Source organism: Elgaria multicarinata, chromosome 8 (genome assembly GCF_023053635.1).
Source record: "Elgaria multicarinata webbii isolate HBS135686 ecotype San Diego chromosome 8, rElgMul1.1.pri, whole genome shotgun sequence".
NCBI lineage: Eukaryota > Metazoa > Chordata > Lepidosauria > Squamata > Anguidae > Elgaria > Elgaria multicarinata.
In genome coordinates, this window is record NC_086178.1 from 10,189,175 (window position 1) to 10,216,360 (window position 27,186).

The following is a 27,186-nucleotide window of genomic DNA, read 5'->3' on the forward strand; positions in this document are numbered from 1 at the left end:
ACCAGTGCATGAACAAGAGTCTTGGCAGAAGAGACAGACAAAAATGATCGAATCCTGGCAATATTATACAGGAAAAAATGACAGGATTTAACTACTGCCTCAATATGAGGAATAAAGGAGAGCGAGGAATCAAATATAAAGCCAAGACTACAAGCTTCCTTGACTGGAGTAACATCATTGACAGTAAGAGAGAATGAAAGATGAGGAGAAGGTTTATGAGGAAAAACAAGCAATTCAGCCTTACCCCTCGCTTTAAGTGATTCTAAACAAATTAATAGTAAGCAAACTGCAGGACGGAAGAGGCTGACCATCTCCACAAATGACCCCCAACCACCACTCTCTAAGCACAGTGAGTTTCACGCATGTGGGTTTCAAAACAAAAATAATATTTGCTAATCTTTCCCACAATACAAATCTATGAGAAAAATATCCAAAATGGCAGGTGGAGCACTTCGCGAAAAGAGGAGTGATTCACTTTTGGCCGCTCCTCTTCACAATGCTTCGCTAGCCCCCCGACTCACTTCTCCTCCACCTGTAACAGAGGCGAAGCACCCAATCTGCTTCTGCTTCTCCAAACCAAAGAGAAGCGGATCACAGCCCTAGTAAAATCCATTACGTCTGTGTTTCATGGATTCTTAAGCGCCTTTTATTCCATCATCGGTTTCTTGTTGGAATCATTCCCACCCCCACCCCTGTTTCCAGAATTTGCATCAATTTATGTTTGTGCAAATTTACCAAAAATGCATGACACCCCTCCATCCCATGTCCATTTTGGCAAAGTGTGTATTTTTGACAGGGATCAAAGACGGAGACCTGTCTGAGTCAGAAAGAAAGAAAAAGCCTACTCACAAAATAAGAGATGCTGCCTACAAATTTTAAGCCAACTTCAAGGGCTTCAATCAGTTTCTGGAATTTTTCATCTTCAAGAGAAAACCGGTGTCCAAAGGTCGCAGCACAAATCACGTTGGAGGCTGCATTGGTGATGGGCAAGGAAGGGTCAAGTGGCTGCCCTGAAAATGGAGGCATATTAATATTAATCCAGCATCTCCTATTAATACCCAGAGTGGGATTTCATGGTGATACAAAGGAGGCAACAGGGGTTTTTGGCAAGGTATTTTTGCATTAGAAATCAAGTAACATGAATGAAATTGCATTCCAGTTTACAGAGCACAAAAAGATTTCTGCACATTGGGACGAATGTCGGCATCATTTCCTAGCATTACATACCCTTTGCACGTGCAAAAGTCTCCACCAGCTGCTGGGCCTCCTCTTGTATTTGGTGCTCCATGCCTTTCTTCCCCACTCCCAGCTTCTGCAGAGTCACTACAGCAAACCGTCTCTGCTGCTTCCAGGTGTGGCCATTTGAAAGTATAAGACCTGAAGCCATCAAGAACAAATGAGAAATCGTTACTTACACAACACATGTTAAGATCGTGAGGTTGCCAGCCTAGAAAAGTCAACATCTGCTGGAGATCAGGCCCGTGCATCCAAAGGCGGCCCAATCTTTTAGCACCTAAGAACTGTATTGCTGAGGCAGAATCCATCTAGTACAGTTACTGATACCACTGACAACACTGCCTGCTTCTGCAGCAGAACAACTTGTGTATCCATTCCAAAACTTTGAGACTTGGCTCTATGGAACTCCCTGCCACAGTTTTAATAAAGCTCCAAAGTAAATCTCACGGTAAGGGAATGGTTCTTATAAAAAGTTCAACTAAGACTAAAACTCTTTTGATTATAGAAATTCAGCTTCCCAGGCCTTAGCTAGGCAAATGGAGGGGTCGTCCCTGCCTGCTACTGGGATCCCCTGTTTGTCATTTGGATGTACAGGGATGTTCCTGGGACGGATCCGGGATATAGGCCTGGTCTAGCCATGGCCCCAGTTTCTAAGGTGTAGGCATGTGATTGATACTTATGACTAGAGAGACATTTTAAAAATTAAGAAAATTACTATACAAATTAAAGGAATAATTAATAATAGGCTTAGATTGTTTAAAATATGCTTACTTTTTATAATATGTAAGAAAATCTTCCACAGCATAATGAGCGCTCAGGTTTCTCCCCTAAGATCCACCCTAACAAAACCCACACTGCCAGAAATCAAGGCTGTACAACAATCTTCCTGCTTCTCCTGTCTTCTAAGGTGATTCCTTTCCTTGCAATCTTCTCTGGTCAGACCTCTGCATAAAGCTCTCTGGTGTTGGGTTATGTTGCCTGCTTGAAGCTCCACCATAATCTCACACCTTCCTGCTCTCCTGAGACACCATCTCTGGCCTGAAGACTTTCTGCCAGCAAGGTCCTCTCGAACTGGAAGGCTTCTGTCTTTTCCCCAGTTCTGAGCTCTGCTTCCTTGATCTCTCTTCCAACTAGGGATAGATGGAGCCACATCTGTCTGGTTGTGGCGGGCACCAACTGAGCCATCCTTACTGCCTGCCCACATGAGCTGAGGAACAACTCCAGGACCCAGGAAACACGTCCATCCCCTAATCAAACTGCCAATATGCAATAGTTACTTCTGCAATCCCAAAGTTGCTTATGTATGCAGCATTAAAAGCATAAAAGCATATGCTTTTATGCAAATAAAAACATAAAAGGGATCATTTGTGCAAGTTGGCTATTGCAGAAGTAGCCAAGCCTCCTTATGCGTATATTGGCAGCTCCGTTAGGGGACAGGGCAGCTGCCAGGGGAAGGCACTCTCCTCCTTCCACCACCATCCCTGGTGCCGTAGTAGCCAGGCAGGGAGGAGGAGGAGGGCACTTCGTTTTCCTCTGCTATTGCAGTGGCAGTGATGCTAGCAGGGAAGGAGGAGGAAGAGAATGATGCCCCAGGTGCCCAAGCCATCCCTCCTGCCAAATGATCTCTCCAACTGCTGACAGTGGCTCCTCCAAGTTTACCTTTCAAACCAGCAAGACATGCCCCTGAGAACCTTCATCACAACTATTTCAGGTCTCCTTTGTTGTCTTTCAAGTGAAGGTAATGCTCTATTTTACCGCTTATGTCGCAATCCTCTTAACAGCTGGTAAATATTAGGGATGTGCTCCACTTTTCCTCAGACCAGAGAAGCAGAAGCGGTTCAGGGTGTTTCGCCTCCCCTTAAGGCAGAGGCGAAGAGGAGCAGGGGAGCAGCGGAGTGCCGCGGAGCGGATTGACGTGAAGGCAGATCCTTCGTCTCGATCCGGAGCGCCGCAAAAAAGGTAAGGGGGATTTACTTGGCCCTGCCGCTGCCACCGCCGCCCATGTGGCAACGGCGGCAGAGCCAGGTAAGGGGGCAGGGGGTCTTACCTGATCTGTCGTGGCCGGTCGCCGGCTTCACTAGAGGCCGCAGCTCAACCTGGAAGTGTAGTCTGCAAGAGGGGCCTACAGTTTGTGGTTGAGCCATGGGCTCTAGTGAAGCTGGCGATGGGACAGGACGGACGCAGGTAAGGGGGAGGAGGGAGGGGGTTTACCTCGCCCTGCCACCACCGCCGCCCGTGTAGCAATGGCAGCAGAGCCAGGTAAGGGGGCAAGGGGGAGGGGGGTCTTACCTGCATCCGTCGCGGCCCGTCACTGTCTTCACTAGAGCCCACGGCTCAACCAGGAAGTGTAGGCCACAAGCGGGAGCTCCGCAGAGGAGCGGAGCGGACACTAGGAGGATCAAGGTGGGGTAGAGCGGGCCAGATTGGGAGAGGAGCAGAGCAGGGGGTCCATGCACAGCCCTAGTAAATACAGTTGAATTGCTCTTTCCTGATTTCACCTGCTAATGATACCTCCAGTTGACTGAAACGCTCATACGGTTTAGCCTAGAAAAAAGGAGCAGTACAAGTTATAACTGTTCACAGCTTACCCCTTTCTCTTCCTATAGTTTTTAGGAAAGGAGACAACGGTCGCTCAGAGAATGCTTCTTCATGGTTGATCAGCACTTCTTTCACAGCTTGGAATCCACACACAACTATCACAGGCTGATGTCCTAGCCACACAGTGTAAATATTTCCATATTTCTTTGATATCTGCCATTTGGGTCAAAATAGAGAACTGTTTTAAGAAAAAACATAATAAAAGGGAAATATAATAGTTCAGAAACTCTTCTTGAACAGGGAATTGAAGTTGGCAATATTTGAGGGTGTGTGGAAGTAGCTCGCCTTGCCTTGGGTGCAAAATAGTCTGGCACCGGCCCATGTATTCCTATGGCCACATTGAAATACAGGCCTGTTGTAAAGAGTGGGTACTGGAGGGGGGCATATGTAAACATGGAAATAAACTTGGGCAGTTTTTGGCAACCCCGCCTCCACTTATATGGGTCTTCTATTATTATTATTATTTATTTATATAGCACCATCAATGTACATGGTGCTGTACAGAGTAAAACAAGACCCTGCCGCAAAGGCTTACAATCTAATAAAATCATAGTAGAACAATAAGGAGGGGAAGAGAATGCAAACAGGAACAGGGTAGGGTAAACAGGCACAGGGTAGGGTAAAACTAACAGCATAAAGTCAGAACAAAATCAAGTTTTAAAAGCTTTAGGAAAAAGAAAAGTTTTTAGCTGAGCTTTAAAAGCTGCGATTGAACTTGTAGTTCTTCTAAAACTGGTGCCTATAAAGTAGGCATGTGCTCCGCTCCGATTAGAAGCGCAGAAGCAGGAGCGAATTGGCCTGCTCCGCCTTGCCCAGAGGCAGAGTAGAAGCGGACCGCAGACCCCTAGAAGCAAGGCGAAGAGAAGCAGCCATTTTCGGAGCGCTCCAGTTTCTGCGGTCCGATCCGATCACCATCTTGAAACATTTCACCCATAGGATTGCATTGCAGAAAAGAAAGGGGGATAACTGTGTTGTTTTTGATGCTATCTTTCTAAAAATTCTTGTGCTTAGAGAGTCGTGGATGGGGGTCATTTTGAGCCTACTCTCAGCTCTCTGTGTGCTGCGGTTCACGTGCTAGAATTTTTGGAAAAATCGGGTCAACAAACAGGGACAGCGCGGGTAAACCAGCAGTTTTTTGGGTTTTTTTTTAAGCAATGACAGGCACATTCAACTCCTAATCCTGATGAGAATTGATCACCTCATGAAGCATCCTCCAATCCCAGCGTTCGAGGGGGGGACTAAGGCAGAGGCACCCTCAGAGCTTTGAGCTCATAGCGTCTTGTGGGTTTGGTGTTCGTGGAGAGAGGAGCTACTTTAGTTAGGTGCTGCTGCTGTGTTTGGAGATAGATTTAGGATTTAGCTTGGTGCGTGTTTGTTTGCGTCTTTCTGACTTTTTGCTTAGTTTGCTCTGTGTTTTTCCCTTACTTTGATTTAATATAAACTTTATTTTTAAATTTTGGAGTGTGTGTTTGTTTGTTTGGTTGGTTGGTTGTCCCCCCACCTCCCCTCTCTTAAAGCCTGACTGTGTTTCATCTTCCTTCTTCCTTCTATATACAAAAAAATACAAAAAAAATTATTCTCTATTTCTTCTCTCTGTTACTTGGACTCTGTGTGTGACTGTGTTATTGTGTGAGTGTGCTGTGTGTGCAGTGCACTGTTTGTGAAGTGCAACAGCCACAGATTGAGCATTTCAAATCCTGTTTGGGCAAAGAATACACACACTTCTTGTCCCATTTCCCTACATATAGTAATATTCTTATACATATTATTATATTCTTATACATATTATTATTAGTATTAATATTTTATTCTTATACATATTATTAGTAGTATTAGTATATTCTTATAGATATTATTAGTAGTATTAGTATAATATCATCATGAGAAGAGGGAGCAGGCGCATGTCTGTGGCGGGGCGTGCTGAAAGCAGCAAGGGTCAGGCTGGCACCAGTAAGCAGGCTGCCTCTCCTGCTGTGAAAATCAAACGGGCAACTCCTTGGCTGGCTGCTCCGCAACAGAAGCAGAAGCAGCAGGCAGAGCCACTCTCTTCTGCAACTTGTGCCCGACGTTCTCTTTTTGAGGGTGGGAATGGGAAAAGTGACCCTTTGCAAGAGGCAGGTGGCAGCAGTGCCATTAGAGGAGAAGGAGTATCCCCAAGTCCTTCATTATCGTTTGAGCCCACGAGCCTGCTGATGGACCTGTCTCCAGATCTCCTAGACGAGGTCCTCAGCACAGTGGAGGGGGAGGAGGAGGAGGCGGTGGTCCTCCAGGATGTGGGGGCTGAGGAGGAGCAGCAGCAGGCCGAGGCTCTCTCCCCAGTCTCATCCCACAACTCTTCCACTGCAACCCCTGTTTCTGTGGCAACACCAGAGAGCTCAGGTGGGCAATTGGTGGTGTCACCATGGAAGCGAAAGACAAGTATAGTGTGGGACCACTTTGAGTTGGAAGCGGATCCCCGCTTTGCTGTCTGTCGCCACTGCAAACTCACCCTAAGCAGGGGTTCATCTACAGGGCATTATGAAACCAGCAGCATGAAGGTGCATCTTCAGAGGCAGCACCAGGCGATCTTGCTGGGGAAAGAGGCGGGCAAGGCGACTGGTTCCAGGGGAATGCCGAAGGCTGCTGCTGCTGCTGGTGGCACTGCCACTCTAAGCTCTCCATCTCCCATCCCCACGAGGGTTAAGCAGGCAACCCTGCCAGGACATGGGGTGGGGGAAGTATGGACCCACAAGATGGCATTTTCCAATGCCCACCCAGGGTGCTAATGTGGTGGGGCATCTGCCGGGACTGACTCCTCCCCAATACTAGATCTATGACATGTCTCTCTGCCTGCCCCTCTGCTAGCCTGTCCTCCTCTTCGGTGACCGACTCGCTGGGATGGTTTGCGTTTGCAATGCGTGACTAACTGCAGTGCTGGATTAGAAACCAGCCATCCTTGACTCAATTCCTTGTGCCTCCAGAAATGCCCGCAGCCCGCAGCCTGCCTGCCTATCTGCCTGCCTCCCCCGGGGTGCTGCTGTGGTGGGGCATCTGCCAGTACTGACTCCTCACCTACTCTGCCTGCCTCTCTGCCCGCCTGGTGCCTGGGAGATGGACTTTGCGGTTCATGCCCAGCACCCTCCGGCACGCTTGCTCCCAGTCGTCCTCCTCTGTGCCCCTCAATGCATAACTGCTGGCTTAGAAAGAAACAACCAGCCATCTTTGCCTCACTTCCTCCTTGCACCCGCTTACGGGTTGGTTTGCTATGCGTTAGTGCTCAAGCCATCCTTGCGGCACTACAATGCATGCTGCCTGCCTGGCTGCCTGCCTTCCCTCCCTTCTCCCATCCCTTCTCCCCTTCCCGCCTTGCAGGGATGATGTCTTGCTTTGACTCAGGGGAGAAGTCCTTCCTGCACTCACTTAGACTTTCTCAAGTTCAAAAATCCATTTTTCAAGTGTGGAAGAAGATTTAGGGTTATCTCATGGCATGTTGGGATTTCCTTTGAACTGGCCCCATTGAGCTGTCTGCATTGCAACTTTTAATCCCTGACATACTGGAGTGTCCGATTTTCAAAACTTCCCCTAACATCAGGGGATGATGGGATTGGCTTGAAACTTGGCGTCCATGTGGACACATGGGTAAGCTGTCACGGGACCAAAGGATAGGTTTCTGACGTGCAAATTGACATAGTTGTAGAATGGGACTTGATTTGAGGTGAGTTTTATTTATTTATTTATTTATTTATTACATTTTTATACCGCCTAATAGCTGAAGCTCTCTGGGCGGTTCACAAAAATTAAAACCACAAAAAACATCCAACAGGTTAAAAACACAATTATGAAATACAGTATAAAAAGCGCAACCAGAATAAAAGCGCAACCAGAGTTAAAAGGTTTAAGCCCCGCCAAAAATCAGGGGATGATGGGATTACCTTGAGTATGGGCGTCCATGTGGACACTTGGATTAGCTTTCATGGTGCCGGGTTTGAGGTTTCTAACGTGCAAATTGATGGAGCTATCGAAAGGGGTGTGAATGGGGTGCCTGATTTTCAAAAATTCCCCCAAAATCAGGGGATGATGGGATACCTTGAAACTTGGCGTCCATGTTGACACGTGGATAAGCTATCATGGTGCCGAGTTTGAGGTTTCTAACGTCCAAATTGACGGAGCTATTGAAAGGGGTGTGAATGGGGTGCCCGATTTTCAAAAATTCCCCAGAAATCAGGGGATGATGGGATTCCCTTGAAACTTGGCATGCATGTGTATACGTCCATGAGGTGTCATGGTGCCAAATTTGAGATTTCTAACTTTAATAGAAAAAAAGTTGTATACTTTTTTAGCTTTCAATGCAAGCCTATGGGGGTGAAACGGAGCTCCGATTCGGAGCTCCGCAGCGGAGCGGGGGCGGAGTGAAGTGGCCCGATCCGCAAATCGTGGATCTGGAAGAGAAGCGGAGCGGGGGTCCGTGCACACCCCTACTATAAAGCATTGTATGAAATTGCAGACACCTTCTCTTTATTGCATTGTTTTCATTTTGTGTTCGGAGATGATCCCTAGAAACCGCTGTGTTAGGGGGTCATAAGAATTGTTCCCCAAACCACTTTTTTAGTTTGTATTTTAATTCTGTATGGTTTTTTATGAAATATAAATGTTTGCCCCTTTTAGGTATTTTGATTTGTAGATGACCCCTGAGATTTTACAATGATTTCCTGTGGCCTTTCAGAATGAACCCATGCATTTCAATGGCCATTCAGTGACCTTCAGTTTAGTACGTCCCCCATTCATGATCTCTAAATCAGCTGCTTTAATGTAATGGGTAGAATACCCTGACCATATGAAAATGACGACAGGGTTCCTGTATCTTTAACAGTAGTATTGAAAGAATTTCAGCAGTTAAAGCTGCAGGAGCCCTGCCCTCTTTTGCATTCAAGAAAGCTATCAAGACTGATCTCTTCCGGCAGACCTATCCAGTAGAATATTAGGTTACTTTTAGTATGATTTTAGAATGTTTTTAACAGTGTTAAAATGTTTAACTTGTTTTTAATCAGTATTTTATGTATTTTATGCTTGCTGTTGGTCCTCGCCTCGATCCAATCAGATAGGTGAGTAAGAAATAAATTATCATCATCAACATCATCATCATCTTGCCACACTAGGCAGGGCTCCTGCAACTTTAACTGGTGTGATAAACAGGGACTCTCACTAGGTGCTGCATGCATACAAAGGGCACCTGTTGAAATTCCCTTTTCTACACAACTACTTTCCATATGATCATCCTATAAGTAATCTATTACAATCTCCATGGCACAAGGAATTATATTGGGGTGGGGAAGAGTATAGGATCAGTTGCAATTTACACAAAATTATTTCTACATTTTTTAAAAATGGGTTAATCTCTCTACAAGTGGGCTGCAGTACCTGTCTGGCCCAACGCCTAGCCTGCCTGTCCTAATCAGCTGATACTGTCCAGCCTACTTAAAATAATTACTGATAATGTGCAGCATGTTCTTAATAGGAACAGGGTTTTGCCAAATTTCATGGTAACTTGTGCAAGGCAGATGTTTCTATAACTTTGAATTAAGTTGGTAATTAAATAGTTTCTGGACATGGACTTACTCTCAAAATAAAATAAGAAAATGTTGGAATGAAGATTTGAACTTAGATTGCATGCTATGTACTGGATCACATGTTATTTCCTTTAGGCTTCCACTCAAGGCATGCTTTCTACAGGGTTGTCTTTGAATAATACTGTCAAAGACCCCATTCAGATGACACGCTAAACCATGTGGCTTAACCACAAAATGGTTAACAGAATGCTTAACTGTGGTTAACGGCGTTGTCTGACACACGTTTTCCATAACTATCTGCCCCATTAGCCACATCACGGTTAGGCTCACTAAGTATGTTGTGCAGCATGTTTAGTGGCACTAACCATGGCTAAAAGTGTCAGCTGACAGGTACAGTATCTGTTGTTAAGGGGCCATGGTTAAGGGGTTAAGGCATAGAGCTTCCAGTACAGAATGGACTAACTAGGCAGGGCCGCTCTAGCCAGCAGGTTCTATGGCTGCTCTTGACTACCAATTGATGCACTTGCTACAACTGCCATTTCGGGTTTTGTATAATTTCTTTTTGAGTGATTTTTGCTCTTTTTAGCAGAGCGCGTTTACAATTGAGCTTTTTAAATCCCCGCTTGCAATTTCCCCATACGAAACATCCGTTTCTCCTACCTTGTTGAAGTGCCATTACACCCCTCAGGTTCTGATTACTGTGGCGGCGCTGCCTGATGATGCAGCTAGCGCAGCCGTCCCAGAAAGCTTCAGCCTCCCCTGTGATGACTGTAGCGGTATAGCAGGCATGGCGATGCAGAAAGCAAAGGAACCACTCAATAAACGGCGTGATGCATGCATGTAATTGCTGATTTCATTGGTGTCTGCTCTAAAATGATGACCGTAACTGCCAAGGCTCCTAGCGCTAGGACTGCTGGGATTCAGGGGGGATCAGTTGAAGGAATCAGGTGCCCCACTAACCACATTGTGGTTAGCATGTGGTTAAGGAAAACTTAACCACAAAAGGTTTAAAAGTGTTCTCTGCAAGCATTCCGCATGTGGTTACCATTAACCACAGCTGAACATGGTTAAGCAAACCACAAAGCCCAGAGTGTCATCTGAACCAGGCCACTGTGTCACTTTGTTGGAAAGAGGCCTTCTGAGTTTTCACCTACAAACAATGCTTTCAGCATTAGACATGTGACCAAGGCAACGCCCCCTTGTGGGATGGTCATGTCAAGATGGCCCTGCCTTGAGGTGGGCATGTTGAGGTGGGCATGCCTCCTTGAGGGTGGCCATATTGTCCTCCATTTTGGTTTCCAAAATATGGTCAACCTATGCTGGATGCTTTGGAGAAAAGATGTGACATTATCCTTAAAATGGTACATTACACCACATTACTAAAAGAAAATAGATCCCAATTAAGATTGGGAATTTTTCTCCAATTACATGCAAAATTTAATAGGTGGTGTTTTAGTCCATTAGTGCTTTTCCTCCCAAGCAGGTCCTATTCAATTTGTTAACTATGTTTTTAAGATTCCTTCTGTGGAGAAAGCACAATCTTCCATTTGTCTAGTGTTTAAACAAGCGGCTACATTTCTTTCTTCCTTTTTTAATACACAAGTCTGTGGTTGCAAAATCTGAAGCCCACAGAGGGACATCTGAACATTATATATCCATATCTACCTATCTATATCACTGTACTACTTACTTTTTTAGCTTTTGGGAAAGCCATTACCTGCTTCTGGTGAATTTGAATCCGGATTTTGTGAGTCCCACACAAACACACACTACTGATCATTTCTTTAGTAGAAATTCTGTAGTTTTTACTACCATGCTAAGAGAGTGTTTCTAATGACAGGATATGACTTTCCATATTAAATGAAGGTGTGTTCGACCATAACAAGCATCTTCGTAATGTTTGGGCCACAACAACATTATGTTCAATAACCTAACACACTGATTGTTAACTTTATTATTGATTTTATTATGTTTGTACAATCAATTGTGTTTTGTACTTGATATTATTACGCTTCAGTCCTTGAAACACTTCAGTGGGAATAAGCCCCTCTGAACACAGTGCAGGTTATTCTGACCGGACATGCATAAGATCACACTGTTGATTGCATCTGGTGACGGATTTGCTGAATTCAGTTGAATGAACTGAGCTGTCTTAAGTATATGGGGTGGTGGAGAAAGAAAGTATCTCAAATATCACAATACGTATGTACAGCATCCGCATCTCAGTCCATGCAGACCTAATACAAATCATTCTGATAGTTTAGGTACAATGCCACAATTGTCCATAGGCAGAAATATTCAAAAGATATCCCAGAGCGTCCAGGAATGAAACAACTGGAAGAACAGGTTGAATATAAAATGGAAATATTTGATCATAAAGAGACATAGAACTATCTATATTGGACCTGTTAGAAACACGATTTTGAAATGAAATTGTTTGGACAAAGTGGTGAAAGTTTAAACACTCTGTTTTATTGAGCAAACTTGCAAGTTTGGGTGTCTAGGCAGGTAGGCACACCCACCAGTTAGTGCATAGTCTTTTTATCCCTTAGCCTGGCCGAAGCAGTCCCTCCCCAGTCTCTCCATTGGTCAGAGACTAAAGGGGTTACAGCCTATCCCGGTACGCCTTGTAACTCCTCCCTTGTTTACTTGCTTTTTCATTTCATTTGATATTCCACCCACTATTATTTACTTATGTCCAAATTTAGATTTTATTCTTTCTGGGCACACCTTTCTTTATTCCTCTTCATCACGTCCCCCCCATAAGGTCATGAGTTCAAACAACAGATTTGTTTCTCTTCCCCTATCATAACCTCAAAAACATAAATTCTGACAGTTCACATAGTTATTTAACCTCAAAGTCATAAATTCTGAGGGGGCTCCAGTAAGTCTAACACACAATTCCGTTACTCATGTTATCTCTGTTATAATAATATGACCTTCCCTCTGCTAGGTCTTCTCCCCTTGCCCTTTGCCATCTTCACCATCCCAGCTGAAAATACCAACATTCCTTTTAGCTGACCCATTTCAGAAACTCTCACAAAATGTTTTAATAATGCATTATCTACTATATTTCCCTTATAACATCTATATAATCCATTGGCCATATCTCATCACAATACACTCATAACCCTGAAAAAGCAACATATTTTTCTATATATAACAGACCCAGGCAGTGAAAGCCTCTAAAAGGTCTAAACTAGCACCAGAAGCCCATTGTGAGTCTGGAGGAGTGAGCATAAGTCAGTTCTTCTTAACACCCATGACAATATGAGTTTCAGGCTATTATTTTTAAGTATTTCCAGGACCAGCTCCTTGCACAGCACATTAGAGGTGTTTATCCTTGAGGTTAAAATTAGGAAAACAAAAATGTAGCAAGATGCTTACTCTCTACAAGAGGGCTCAGCTGGAATATCAGCTGTAACTTAAGAAAGGCTGTCTTGCATAGGAATGCACGCAAGAGTGCTGGGTGTGCACAGGCACACCCTAATTTCTCTGGGCTGTCTCCACTTTCCTGCACCCACTGCTTTTAAGGAGGATGGGAAAGTGCCATTGGCATCCCTGGGGGAATTACGCACTTTCTGGAGGCCCCAGTAAATGAATGTTCCTGCCTATCCTACTGTTCTAATCAGGAGTGGAGGAGGGGAAAGCACACTTTCTCTCCACCCCCAATGCACCAATTGGGATCTTAAGGCCCCGGTTAGAGCACTGGTGGAGGGTGAGAAAGTGTGCTTTCTCCTCCTCCACTCCAATCGGGACGTTTAAGGTTCACACCCTAATGAAAAGAGCTGCGCACACCTATGCTGTCCTGGTTATTGTTGCCAGAGAGCATAGGAATGAAAGGAATGCTGTGCATCTGTTCCAACAATGTGATGGGCACACTCTCCATCACAAGTAACTCACCCGCACCCAGAACAAGCACATTATATTCTTCTTTTGTGCTGGTACCAATTGGAGCCACAGTATGTCTTTCCCCTAACTCATTCATTTAAACATGATACTGTGCATTCAGCTGGTTATACAAGTGTGGATTTCCAAACTGCATAATACAAGTGGGACCTACAACAAAAAGTTGCATTGTGGAGTGCTCCTACTCAGGATAATCCATTCCATCCACCCTCCCATTCAGTTTCCCATTTTCCCACTTTACTCAGTAGGCATGCATTGGTTTCTGAGCTTGCTCAGTCTTCATTGGGCTATTTTGGGGTCTCCTCCCTCACCCCCTAAATATTTTTGTACACCTGCAAACTTTGGGGCTCCCCCATGCCAACTGATAACTCCTGCTTATGCACGTTGTTTTGGCTACATAAGAACTGGAACAAGGTGCTTGGCCAAGCCCTGTCGACCACCTGTGTGCTTGACCCTTGCCCCTCATGGCTCATTACATCAAATAAGGAGGGGATCGCCGGCTGGGTCCAGGAGGTTGTAAATGCCTCCTTGAGAGAGGGAGTGGTGCCGGCCTCTTTAAAAGAGGTGGTAATTAGACCACTCCTGAAGAAGCCTAATCTGGACCTGACAACTACAGGCTGGTGGCTAATATCCCTTTCCTGGGCAAGGTGCTTGAGCGGGTGGTTGCAGGACAACTCCAGGCACTCTTGAATGAAACAGATTATCTAGATCCATTTCAATTTGGTTTCAGGCCTGGTTTTGGAATGGAAACTGCCTTGGTCACCCTGTGGGATGACCTCTGCCAGAAGAGAGACAGGGGGAGTGCGACCCTGTTGGTTCTCCTGGACCTCGCAGCGGCCTTTGATACCATCGACAATGGTATCCTTCTGGATAGGTTGTCTGAGCTGGGTGTTGGAGGTACTGCGTTGCAGTGGTTCCGCTCTTACTTGGATGGCCGATTCCAGAAGGTCACCACCCAGAATTCTGGGGGATTATTGCTCTGTGCCGTGGCTCCTAAGCCATGAGGTTCCACAGTGCTCTGTGTTATCCCCTATGCTGTTTAACATATACATGAAGCTGCTGGGGGAGGTTATCCAGAGATGTGGACTGAGGTGTTATCTATATGCGGATGATACCCAGCTTTACCTTTCCTTTTCATCAAACCCAGGTGAGGCAGTGACTGTTCTGAACCAGTGCCTGACCACGGTAATGGACTGGATGAGGGCTAACAAACTGAGACTCAATCCAGACAAGACGGAGGTACTGTTAGCGGGAGGTTCATCTGTCCGGCGAGGTGATGTTTGCCCTGTCCTGGATGGGGTTGCACTCTCTCTAAAGGATCGGGTCGGTAGTTTGGGGGTGCTCTTGGATCCAGAACTGTCACTTGAGGGACAGGTGAACTCAGTGGCAAAGAGCACCTTTTATCAGCTTAGGCTGATTTACCAACTACACCCTTATCTGGACAGAGATAGCATAGCTACAGTTATCCATGCTCGCAATGCATTATACGTGGGGCTGCCTTTCAAAATAGTCTGGAAGCTTCAGCTGGTATAAAACAAGGCAGCCTGTTTACTAACACTGACTGTCCGGCGAGATCACATTACACCAGTCCTTTTACTACTTCATTGGCTGCCAGTCCAGGTCCGGGCCCGATTCAAAGTGCTGGTATTGACATTTAAAGCCCTAAATGGTTTGGGGCCAGGTTAATTGAAGGAACGCCTCCTCCCATATGTACCTGCCCATACCTTAAGATCATCTACAGGGGCCCTTCTCCGTGAGGCCCTGTCAAAGGAAGTGAGGCAGTTGGCTACTAGGTGGAGGGCTTTCTCTGGTGTGGCACCTCGGCTGTAGAACGAGCTCCCCAGAGAGGATCGCTTGGCACCTACATTGTTTTCCTTTCGTCGCCAGCTGAAGACCTTTTTATTTTCTCAGTATTTTAACACTTAATTTTAACTTAAATTTAAATTTTACTGTTCTAACTCTGTATTTTAATCTTATATCAATTTTGCTGTATGGCTTTTCCTGGTTGTGCTTTTTATACTGTATTTTCATAGAATCATGTAATCATAGAATAGCAGAGTTGGAAGGGGCCTACAAGACCATTGAGTCCAACCCCGTGCTCAATGCAGGAATCAACCCTAAAGCATCCCTGACAGATGGTTGTCCAGGTGCCTCTTGAAGGCCTCTAGTGTGTGAGAGCCCACAACCTCCCTAGGTAACTGATTCCATTGTCGTACTGCTCTAAGAGTCAGGAAGTTTTTCCTGATGTCCAGCTGGAATCTGGCTTCCTTTAACTTGAGCCAGTTATTCCGTGTCCTGCACTCTGGGAGGATCAAGAAGAGATCCTGGCCCTCCTCTGTGTGATAGCCTTTTAAGTATTTGAAGAGTGCTATCATGTCTCCCCTCAATCTTCTCTTCTCCAGGCTAAACATGCCCAGTTCTTTCAGTCTCTCTTCATAGGGCTTTGTTTCCAGACCCCTGATCATCCTGGTTGCCGTCCTCTGAGCATGCTCCAGCTTGTCTGCGTCCTTCTTGAATTGTGGAGGCCAGAACTGGACGCAATACTCTAGATGAGGCCTAACCAGGGCCGAATAGAGAGGAACCAGTACCTCACGTAATTTGGAAGCTATACTTCTATTAATGCAGGCCAAAATAGCATTTGCCTTTCTTGCAGCCATATCGCACTGTTGGCTCATATTCAGCTTGAGATCTACAACAATTCCAAGATCCTTCTCATTTGTAGTATTGCTGAGCCAAGCACCTAACCCGTCTTCCATGATTTTGCAAAGATAATAGACAAAGGTTCTGAGAGTTCTTCTGCTAGCTCCTTCATTACTCTAGGATGCAGTTCTTCGGGCCCTGGAGATTTGAACTCATTCAAGGAAATTAGGTGTTCTTTGACCATTTGTTTATCAATCTCAAACTGTAATCCTGCACCCTCAACTTCTGCTTCACTTTTTCCAGGGGATTCATAGACCCGCTTTTGGGAGAAGACCGAGGCAAAGTAGGAATTGAGCAGTTCAGCCTTTTCTTTGTCATCTGTTATCAATTTGCCCTCCTCATTAAGCAGTTGAACCACCATTTCTTTCCTCTGTCTTTTACTACTCACATATCTGAAGAAAGCCTTTTTATTGCTTTTAGCATCCATCGCTAATCTCAGCTCATTCACAGCTTTAGCCTTCCTGACGCCATTTTGGCATTTCTGAGCCACATGTCTGTACTCTTCTTTTGTAGCCTGACATTCTTCCACTTCCTATATGTATCCTTTTTTGTTTTCAGGTCATCTCTAAGCTTTTTGTGGAGCCACATTGGTTTCCTCTGTTGTCTTCTATCTTTTCTCCTTGTTGGAATTGTTTGTAACTGTGCCTTTAAAATTTCCTTTTTTAAATACTCCCACCCATCCTGCACCTGTTGAATTATGATGCATTATACATTATGTCATTAGGCTCATTTGCCACAGGAACTTACTTATCATAGTTCTGAGTTTATTAAAATCAGCTTTCCTAAAATCCAAAGTACATGTATGGCTACACTCAACTTTTGTCTCCTTCATAATCAAGAATTCAAGTATGATGTGGTCACTTTCTCCCAGAGTTCCCGTAACTGCCACTTTATCCACTATGTCATCTCTATTGGTCAATATCAAGTCAAGGATTGCCGATCCTTTAGTTCCCGCCTCCACTTTCTGTAGGAAAAAGTTATCACCCACACATGTCAGGAATTTCTTGGAAGGGCCGCTTTTGGCAGTATTGGTCTCCCAACAGATATCAGGGTAATTGAAGTCCCCCATCACTACTACATCACACTTCCTTGAAACACTGGCAATTTGTTTCTCAAAAGTTTCGTCCTCGTCTTCTGCTTGATTGGGTGGTCAGTAGTAGACTCTGATTATCATGGGGTTTTTTTTATTGCTTGCTCCATTTATTTTAATCCAGATGCTCTCGATGGGGCTCCCAGTCTGATCTTCCTGTATTTCTGTGCAGGGATAGGTATTTTTAACATATAGTGCAACTCCACCTCCCTTTCTATTTCTTCTGTACTTTTTGAACAAGTTATATCCTTCAATTGCTATATTCCAGTCATGGGAGTCATCCCACCAAGTTTCAGTTATACCTATCAAGTCGTATTTGCCTTCATTTAATAAGAGTTCAAGTTCATTCTGTTTGTTTCCCATGCTCTGGGCATTAGTATATAGACATCGAAGACCATGTGTTTTATAGTCTGGCTTTGTTCCTACATTGTTGCAGACACTATTTTGGGACACTATTGGAGCTGTTCTCTGTACTGTGGTGCATTGGCCTTCATCCATTGTTGCCTTGAAGTTTACGTCTCCCGCCTCCGTAAGATTGTATTTGTGCTTTTAACCTGTTGGTTGTTTTACTATGGTTTTAATTTTTGTGAACTGCCCAGAGAGCTTCGGCTATTGGGTGGTATAAAAATGTAATAAATAAATAAATTAAAATAAATAAACTCAAGGAATCGAGATGACATTTAATGAAAAGATAAGAAATGAACATTGTTGGAAATGAAACCAGACAGAAGAGGGTTTGGTGTATATTCAGTGGTATCATGGGACCTTGAATTCCTCATTGGACTGATAATTGTGTGTACAAGTAAATTTACTATAGGATCCATAGATAGCATAATACCAGTAAAATTATCAGTGGTTTAGATGAGGAGGGATATTATTAAATGGTTTCTGTTAAGCATCATCCTGAGGTCTTCCAGATTTCACATATATTCTTCGTTTTATTGTACTTTAATCTGGCTGTACCAATTTGTGAATCTTTTGGCCCCAAAAATAGTATACAAACAAAGCTTAACAAGCAGTTGGTTCCCCCTGAATACAGTTTGTGAAGAAAAATCAAATCACAGTTAAAGGACATAAATATTGAATTACAGTGAAAACCTTTGCTATTTGTGGAATCTGTGTGCCAACAGCTTTCCAACAAAGTTTGTTTCATGAGAAGAGGTCAACAAGAAGATAGTGAAAAAAGGCTAACCAACTCCAGACTTTGAATTATATGTATACAATTAAAAATAATGTTAAAATACTTTTTCATATCACATTTGATCCATAATATTTTATTAACACAACTCTTTTGTCCATAGTTACGACAGAAAGTAAAAAATTCAAAATTCTCTTCACTTAAACTCTTTCTCAGCTTAATAACATATTGATAAATTATTTGGAAAGAAGTACCTTAATGAAAGTATCTACATAAAGTCTAATTCCAGGTCCCCACATGCTTCCAATGATAGGAAGGGGAAGAGGCCCAGGAGGGTAGCGTCTGTGTGACCAGAGTTGTCTCAGGAAGACCAAAATCAGAAGAGCCACCAGCAGAGCAACCAGAAGTGCCTGTATCCCCATCATTCTCCTGCCTTCTCTTTGTCTTTGACTGTTGCTGAGATGTCTGGGTGTGTTGACTCTGCTTTCCCTGATGGCCTTTTGCCTTCCTTAGAGATATTGCCACTTATTTGTCTTGCTCCCCCTTTTTTTTTTTTTAGATTTTTTATTTTCTACAATACTTAAACATACACCAATACAATTAAAACAAAAACAACATACTACATAACTGTTGAATAACATCAATATCATATCTATGTAACATAATCAAACTTAACATATACGTGCACCCCCCACCTCGGGATCTCATTCTTGATTCCAAAATCTCATACTTTCTTCTGCTGGTGGTTTCCCACTTCCCTTAGAAAACACAAATATTAGGAACTGTTTCCAAATTCCTTCAAAATCATTTGTTTTAGCTATACCTCTTCTCCGTTTCATATTACAAGTCAATTTATCATTAATAGCTATATCCCATACTTCTTTGTACCATTCTTCAATAGAATATTCCCCTTGAATCTTCCAGTTCCTAGCTACAATCAATCTTGCTGCAGTCAGCAAATTCGTTATCAATTCCTTGATTTCTTTTTTACATTTTAAATCTTCAAATAGTGACAGTAATGCAACTTTTGGTGTTCATTCTATCTTCATTCCCACAATTTCTTCAATCTCCAAAAACATCATCTTCCACAATTTTTGTACATATTTGCATTCCCACCACATTATTATTATTATTATTATTATTATTATTATTATTTATTTATTTATATAGCACCATCAATGTACATGGTGCTGTACAGAGTAAAACAATAAATAGCAGGACCCTGCCGCATAGGCTTACATTCTAATAAAGTCATAATAAAACAATAAGGAGGGGAAGAGAATGCACCAAACAGGCAGTATAAGAGTCAGAAAAAAACCAAGTTTTAAAAGCTTTAGGGAAAAGAAAAGTTTTTAGCTGAGCTTTAAAAGCTGCGATTGAACTTGTAGTTCTCAAATGTTCTGGAAGAGCATTCCAGGCGTAAGGGGCAGCAGAAGAAAATGGACGAAGCCGAGCAAGGGAAGTAGAGACCCTTGGGCAGGCAAGAAACATGGCATCAGAGGAGCGAAGAGCACGAGTGGGGCAATAGTGTGAGATGAGAGAGGAAAGATAGGAAGGAGCTACACAGTGAAAAGCTTTGTAGGTCAACAGGAGAAGTTTATATTGGATTCTGAAGTGAATTGGAAGCCAATGAAGAGATTTCAGAAGCGGAGTAACATGGTCAGAGCGGCGAGCCAAGAAGATGATCTTAGCAGCAGAGTGGTGAACAGAAACCAATGGACTGATGTGAGAAGAAGGAAGGCCAGAGAGAAGAAGGTTGCAGTAGTCCAACCGTGAAATAACCAGTGCATGAACAAGCGTCTTGGCAGAAGAGACAGACAAAAATGATCGAATCCTGGCAATATTATACAGGAATAAACAACAGGATTTAGCTACTGTCTCAATAAGAGGAATAAAGGAGAGCGAGGAATCAAATATAAAGCCAAGACTACGAGCTTCCTTAACTGGAGTAAGTGTAACATTATTGACAGTAAGAGAGAAAGAGAGATGAGGAGAAGGTTTAGGAGGAAAAACAAGCAATTCAGTCTTTGCCATATTATGTTTCAAACGACTATGAAGCAACCAAGCTGAGATATCTGAAAGACATGCCGAGATACGATCGTGAACATCAGGAGAAAGATCCGGAGATGAAAGATATAATTGTGTATCATTGGCATACAGATGATATTGGAGGCCATGAGATTGAATAAGATTACCCAAGGGCAACATGTATAAAGAAAACAACAACGGGCCAAGCACCGAGCCTTGCGGAACCCCTACTGAAAGGGGAAAAGAAGAAGACGAGCTGCCATTAGCCAGCACGCTGAAAGAGCGACCCGCTAGATAGGAGGCAAACCAGTTATAGACAGAGCCACAGAATCCGAGGTCATGAAGGGAATCTAAAAGAAGATAGTTATCAACCGTGTCAAAGGCTGCAGTTAGGTCAAGGAGAATAAGAACGGAATAAAGGCCTTTAGACTTGGCAATAAGAAGATCATCGGTAATCTTAGTAAGGGCTGTTTCAGTGGAATGCAAAGGACAGAATCCAGATTGAAAAGGATCCAGAGCAAAGGATCCAGAAAAGGATCCATATGTAAATACGTTCCTTTTCCCCCACATCCTCTCCAACAATTTGCTGAGTGCTGATTATTTATCTTATTTAATCTGACCGGGGTTAGGTACCACCTCCATATAATTTTAAAGTGATTATCTTTTATTCTTACTGACATGTTTCTCAACACTCTTTGTTTCCATAGTCCCTCCCAGCTCTGTTGTCCTATTTGTACATTCAAGTCTGTCTCCCAAACCATTTTACCTGAACTATCCATCGAGCCTTTCTCCAACAATATTCTATATATTTCACTCATTAACCCTTTTGACACTGTTCTTTTTCCCTTATCATTTTCTTTCTTAACTATTAATTCCTCAAAGTTCGTCAATTCTCTACAATCTCCATTTTTTCTTACCTACTTTTTAGTCCACTGTTCTAACTGCCAATAATTTAACCAAGTTAATTTTATTAGGGGTGGGCACGGACCCCCCGCTCCGCTTCACTTCCAGATCCGTGATTTTTGGATCGGCCCGCTTCACTCTGCCCCCGTTCTGCCCATGTCCGCTCCGCTCCGCTTGGAGCTCCCGATCCGGATCGGAGCTCCGTTTCCCCCCCCCCCCCCACAGGCTTGCATTACGCTAAAAAAGTAAACACCTTTTTTTTGTGAAAGTTAGAAACCTCAAGTTTGGCACCATGACACCTCATGGAGGTATACACACGCACGCCAAGACTCAAGGCAATCCCATCATCCCCTGATTTTTGGGGAATTTATGAAAATCGGGCACCCCTTTCCGTAGCTCCTTCAATTTTAACGTTAGAAACCTCAAACTCACCACCATGACAGCTTATCCAGGGATACACATGCACGCCCAGACTCAAGGCAGTCCCATCATCCCCTGATTTTGGGGGAATTTATGAAAATCCAACACCCCATTCACACCCCTTTCCATAGCTCCGTCAATTTGCACGTTAGAAACCTCAAACTCACCACCATGACAGCTTATCCAGGGATACACATGCACACCCAGACTCAAGGCAGTCCCATCATCCCCTGATTTTTGGGGAATTTATGAAAATCCAACACCCCATTCACACCCCTTTCCATAGCTCCGTCAATTTGCACGTTAGAAACCTCAAACTCACCACCATGACAGCTTATCCAGGGATACACATGCACGCCCAGACTCAAGGCAGTCCCATCATCCCTGATTTTGGGGAAATTTATGAAAATCCAACACCCCATTCACACCCCTTTCCATAGCTCCGTCAATTTGCACGTTAGAAAGTAAAACCTCAAACTCACCACCATGATAGCTTATCCAGGGATACAGATGCACGCCCAGACTCAAGGCAGTCCCATCATCCCCTGATTTTTGGCGGGGCTTAAACCTGCGGACATCTCAATGGGGCCATTTCAAAGGAAATCCCAACATGCCATCAATTGGGGAGTAGAGATCAACCTATATGAATCTTCTTCCACACTTGAAAAATGGATTTGGAACTTCCAAAACTCCAAGTGAGCGCAGGAAGGACTTCTCCCCTGAGTCAAAGCCAGACACACACAACATCCCTGCAAGGCGGGCAGGGGAGGAGAGAGGGAAGGCAGGCAGGCAGGCAGCAGACATTTCTGGGGGCATAAGGAAGTGAGCCAAGGATAAGCCAGTAATGCATATAAAATGGAATAAATAAATAAATAAATAAACGAAGGAGGGGTGGAATTAAAAGCAGCAGTGTTGCTGAATAAACAACAAGAAGAACTTTTTTAAAAAGGCTATATCTGTCTTTTACCAGCAATAGGGGGACGTGCCCAGGGGAGGGGGAAGCAGCAGCTGCCAATTTGACTGGTGGTCAACCAGTCTTTTAAGAAGCAAGGCTGTCAGTTCAGCTCATGAAAGCCATTGCTTCACCACAACAGAAAAGTGGAACTGTCACTTCAACTCATAATAGGCATCGCTCCACCACTAAGAGAAGTAGACCGCTCACTTCAACTCATGATAGGCATTGCTCCACCGGGTTACTCTCTTTGGAAGGCTCTGATGACCTTCCAAGTACAGGAGAGAGTGAGGGCATGTCCACATGGGATGCCCTAGGGGAGCTCATCCCCTTGCACCACATCTTTTCAGTTGTTCCCCAAAGTTAGGGTGGGTAGCAGTGCTGTGTTTCTATCTCTTATTATTGGATTAGTATATGATTTCACAGGTTGTTTGTGCATTTGGTGGGGCTACTGTTTTAAAAAACACTGGGAAAAGTCCGTTCAGACTAAGAAAGAGAAGTTCCCAGAATCCCAAGTTACCCGTTTTGCCTATCCCCTCCTCCAACTTTGGGATCATGTGATCATGACCGGGAGTTGACTCTGCCCCTCAGCCCTTCGGAAAAGGTATTTTTCCCGCCGGTTTTTTAAAAAATTCTAGCGCGCGACCCGCACCATGCAGAGAGGTGAGAGTAGTCTCAAAATGACCCCCATCCACGACTCTCCAAGCACAAGAATTTTTAGAAAGATAGCTTCAAAAACAACACAGTTATCTGCAATTCTTTTCCGCAATGCAATCCTATGGGCGAAATGTTTCAAGATGGCGATAGAAGCGGAACGCGGAAACCGGAGCGCTCCGAAAATGGGCGCTTCTCTTAGCCTTGCTTCTAGGGGTCAACTGTCCGCTTCTACTCTGCCTCTGGGCAAGGTGGAGCAGGCCAATTCGCTCCTGCTTCTGCGCTTCTAATCGGACCGGAGCACATGCCTAAATTTTATATCTTTTAAAACCTCTTCCAAATCCTCTCTTGTATTCATTTCTATTAATCATTCCCTTATTTTCATTTTATTTTTTTCTATTAAAACTTTACCTAATCTACTCTTTAATTCCTCCAGAAAATTCTTTAGCATTATTACTGGTGATAAAGGTGAATTGCTCGGGAGCAACACACCTTTGTATTTACTCCAAATTTCCCAGTGAAACCTCAAGAGTGGTTTACCTATACTTTCAAGTTTCAACCCATTTTTTCCCTTCCCTAAAAAATACATTTTCCAAATTAATCTCTATATTACTTGTAGTTTTATCATCCATCCAATCTAATTCTCCTATTCCTATAATTGCCTCCACAATATGTCTTAGCCTATTAGCTACGTAATATAGTTTAATATTTGGGAGACCCAATCCTCCCTTTTTTTTGACATAAATACCATTTATTCTTGTTTACCCTCGCTTTCTTATCTCCATTACAATAATTGTTTATGATATTTTGCCAACTTTTTATCTCTGATTCTGAAATTTTTATTGGTAACATCCTAAACATAAAATTAATCTTTGCTAAAGTCTTCATTTTTATTAATGCTATTCTACCAAACCAGGATAAATTTAATCTTTTATATTTTTCCAATTTTACTAAAATCTCTTTTTTAAAACTATTTAAATTCTCTTTCTCTAAACTCTCTAAATTTTGTGTAATTTTAATTCCCAAATATCTAATCTGTTCCTTAACTCTCATTTCTCTTCCCTTTTCTTCCCAATCCTTCTCTTCCTTTTTAGTATAATTAAATAACATCATCTCTGATTTGGACCAATTTATTCTTAACCCAGTAATTTCCTCAAATTCCCGCTTTAATTTTAGACTTTTTTATCACCTGTATTACATTTAAAACTCTTCCCACTAAATTATGCATTTGTCTTCCTGCTACAAATCCACATTGATCTTCCCCTATATATTCAGCTATAAATTTATTCAACCGCTTTGCTAAAAGTTGAAATTTTTTTAGCATCTTGATTTATTAATGAAATAGGTCTATATGAATCAAGGACAGTCAAATCTTTATCTAGTTTTGGAATTAAAATTATTAATGAATGTTCCCATGATTCTGGTGTCCTCTCTCCTTCCAATATGGAGTTGTACAGCTTCAATAATTTCGGTACAAAGAAGGTTTTAAAAACCTTATAATATTCCAGTCCTAAACCATCTACCCCAGGTGATTTACCCACTTTCAAATTCTTAATTACATCTTCAATTTCTCTTTGTGTTATTACCTTCTCCATTAACTCTTTATGTTCTATTTTTATTCCCTTCTTTATATACTTTTCTATATAAGCTTCCAACTTCTTTTTTTGGATATCCTTTCCCTTATATAATTCTTGATATAATTCTTGAAAAAAAATTATTTTACCCTTCAGTATATGACAATAATTCCCTTGTTTATCTTTCACTGTTCCTATCCCATTCCTAGCTTTTTCCTTTTGTGTGAGTCTGGCTAGCAATCTAGAATTTTTATTGCTATTTTCAAAATACTCCCTTTTCATATAAATTAAATTATTCTGAACTTCCTCCAAGTCTATATTTTCTAATTCTCTTTTCTTTGCTTGTATTTCTATTAATTTATGTTTATTTTTAAATTTCCAATAGTCTTTCTCCATCTTCTTAATCTCTACCTCCAACTTTTCCTGCGCTGCAAACTGTTGCCTCCTTAAATTACACATTTCTCTAATACACATCCCTCTTGCTACTGCCTTCATGGTGTCCCAAACAACTGCCCTTGTCATTCCTCCCTTCTCATTAATTTCCCAAGTCTCTGACAGTTCCCTCTGCATTTTTTCTACCACTTTATTATACTTCAAAATTTTTGTATTTAATTTCCACCTAAATGCTTCTTTATAATTTTTCCTAACTGTAAACTTTAAAGTTAGCAATGCATGATCTGTTACCTTTATTACCCCCGTTTCCATTTTACAAACCTTAGTTGCAAACTCTTTTGAAACAAAAATATAATCTATCCTAGAGTATGTATGATAAACTGGCGAGTAATAAGAAAAGCCAGGACTTTAATCCAGATGCTCTCGATGGGGCTCCCAGTCTGATCTTCCTGTATTTCTGTGCAGGGATAAGTATTTTTAACATATAGTGCAACTCCACCTCCCTTTCTATTTCTTCTGTTCTTTTTGAACAAGTTATATCCTTCAATTGCTATATTCCAGTCACGGGAGTCATCCCACTAAGTTTCAGTTATACCTATCAAGTCGTATTTGCCTTCATTTAATAAGAGTTCAAGTTCATTCTGTTTGTTTCCCATGCTCTGGGCATTAGTATATAGACATCGAAGACCATGTGTTTTATAGTCTGGCTTTGTTCCTACATTGTTGCAGACACTATTTTTGCCCCAAAAATAGTATACAAACAAAGCTTAACAAACAGTTGGTTCCCCCTGAATACAGTTTGTGAAGAAAAATCAAATCACAGTTAAAGGACATAAATATTGAATTACAGTGAAAACCTTTGCTATTTGTGGAATCTGTGTGCCAACAGCTTTCCAACAAAGTTTGTTTCATGAATCGGTCAACAAGAAGATAGTGAAAAAGGGCTAACCAACTCCTGACATTGAATTATATGTATACAATTAAAAATAATGTTAAAATACTTTTTCATATCACATTTGATCCATAATATTTTATTAACACAACTCTTTTGTCCATAGTCACGACAGAAAGTAAAGAATTCAAAATTCTCTTCACTTAAACTCTTTCTCAGCTTAATAACGTATTGATAAATTATTTGGAAAGAAGTACCTTAATGAAAGTATCTTCATAAAGTCTAATTCCAAGTCCCCACATGCTTCCAATGATAGGAAGGGGAAGAGGCCCAGGAGGGTAGTGTCTGCGTGACCAGAGTTGTCTCAGGAAGACCAAAATCAGAAGAGCCACCAGCAAAGCAATCAGAAGTGCTCGTATCTCCATCATTCTCCTGCCTTCTCTTTGTCTTTGAATGTTGCTGAGATGTCTGGGTGTGTTGACTCTGCTTTCCCTGATGGCCTTTTGCCACTTATTTGTCTTGCTCCCTGTTAACATCTATTTATATTCTCCAATTACAAAACAACAAAAAGAAATAAGCATAATCTCTTCTGTAGCCTTATAATTTTGTCCTCCAGGGTTATGTCACAATAGCATCATATACTTTGCAGTATGGCTAATTCTGATATGTATCACTCTAATGATTGGAAGGAGGGGTGTTTAATTAGAGATGCCAGAGTAATTCTGCTCAAAGCTAACACGGGACCATTTGGGGGGTGGCCAGTTGCCACAGATATTCAGAGATGTCAGTGTACCATATATTGATGAAATATGTATGAACCTAAGAAGAGTCCTGCTGGATCAGACAAAAGGCCTATGTAGTTCAATATCTTATTTCTCACAGTGACCAACAAGATGCCTCTGAGTGGCCAATAAGCAAGAGATGAGGGCATTAGCCTTCTCCCAGTGTAGCTCTCTAGCAACAGGCATTTAGGTGAAAGCCTTTGATAGCCTTATCCTCTCTGGTTTGGCTAAAGCTTTCTAGGCTGTTGGCATCAGGGATGTGTGAATCCTGTCTTTTTTATTTCCAGGAACTTTTCTCTTTTGCCTCCCTGTACTCTCAGCTATCCAAGGAGAGTTGCAAGCACGTGTGCATAGACCAGCCCTCTAAAACC

The 27,186-nt window shown here is 42.7% G+C and overlaps 1 protein-coding gene across 1 annotated transcript in view; it reads right to left on the bottom strand.

Annotated features, from left to right (window-relative positions):
* Positions 1–26,533, bottom strand: part of LOC134402401 (cytochrome P450 2J2-like) — a 48,287-nt gene extending 21,754 nt beyond the window's left edge. The window contains exons 1-4 of the mRNA XM_063131829.1: positions 26,291–26,533; positions 3,825–3,987; positions 1,228–1,377; positions 850–1,010 (exon numbers count right to left, since the gene is read on the bottom strand). Coding sequence (XP_062987899.1) covers positions 850–1,010; positions 1,228–1,377; positions 3,825–3,987; positions 26,291–26,461 — 645 coding nt within the window. The 5' untranslated portion in view covers positions 26,462–26,533. The remainder of the gene's footprint in view (positions 1–849; positions 1,011–1,227; positions 1,378–3,824; positions 3,988–26,290) is intronic.
* Positions 26,534–27,186: the final 653 nt, after the last annotated feature.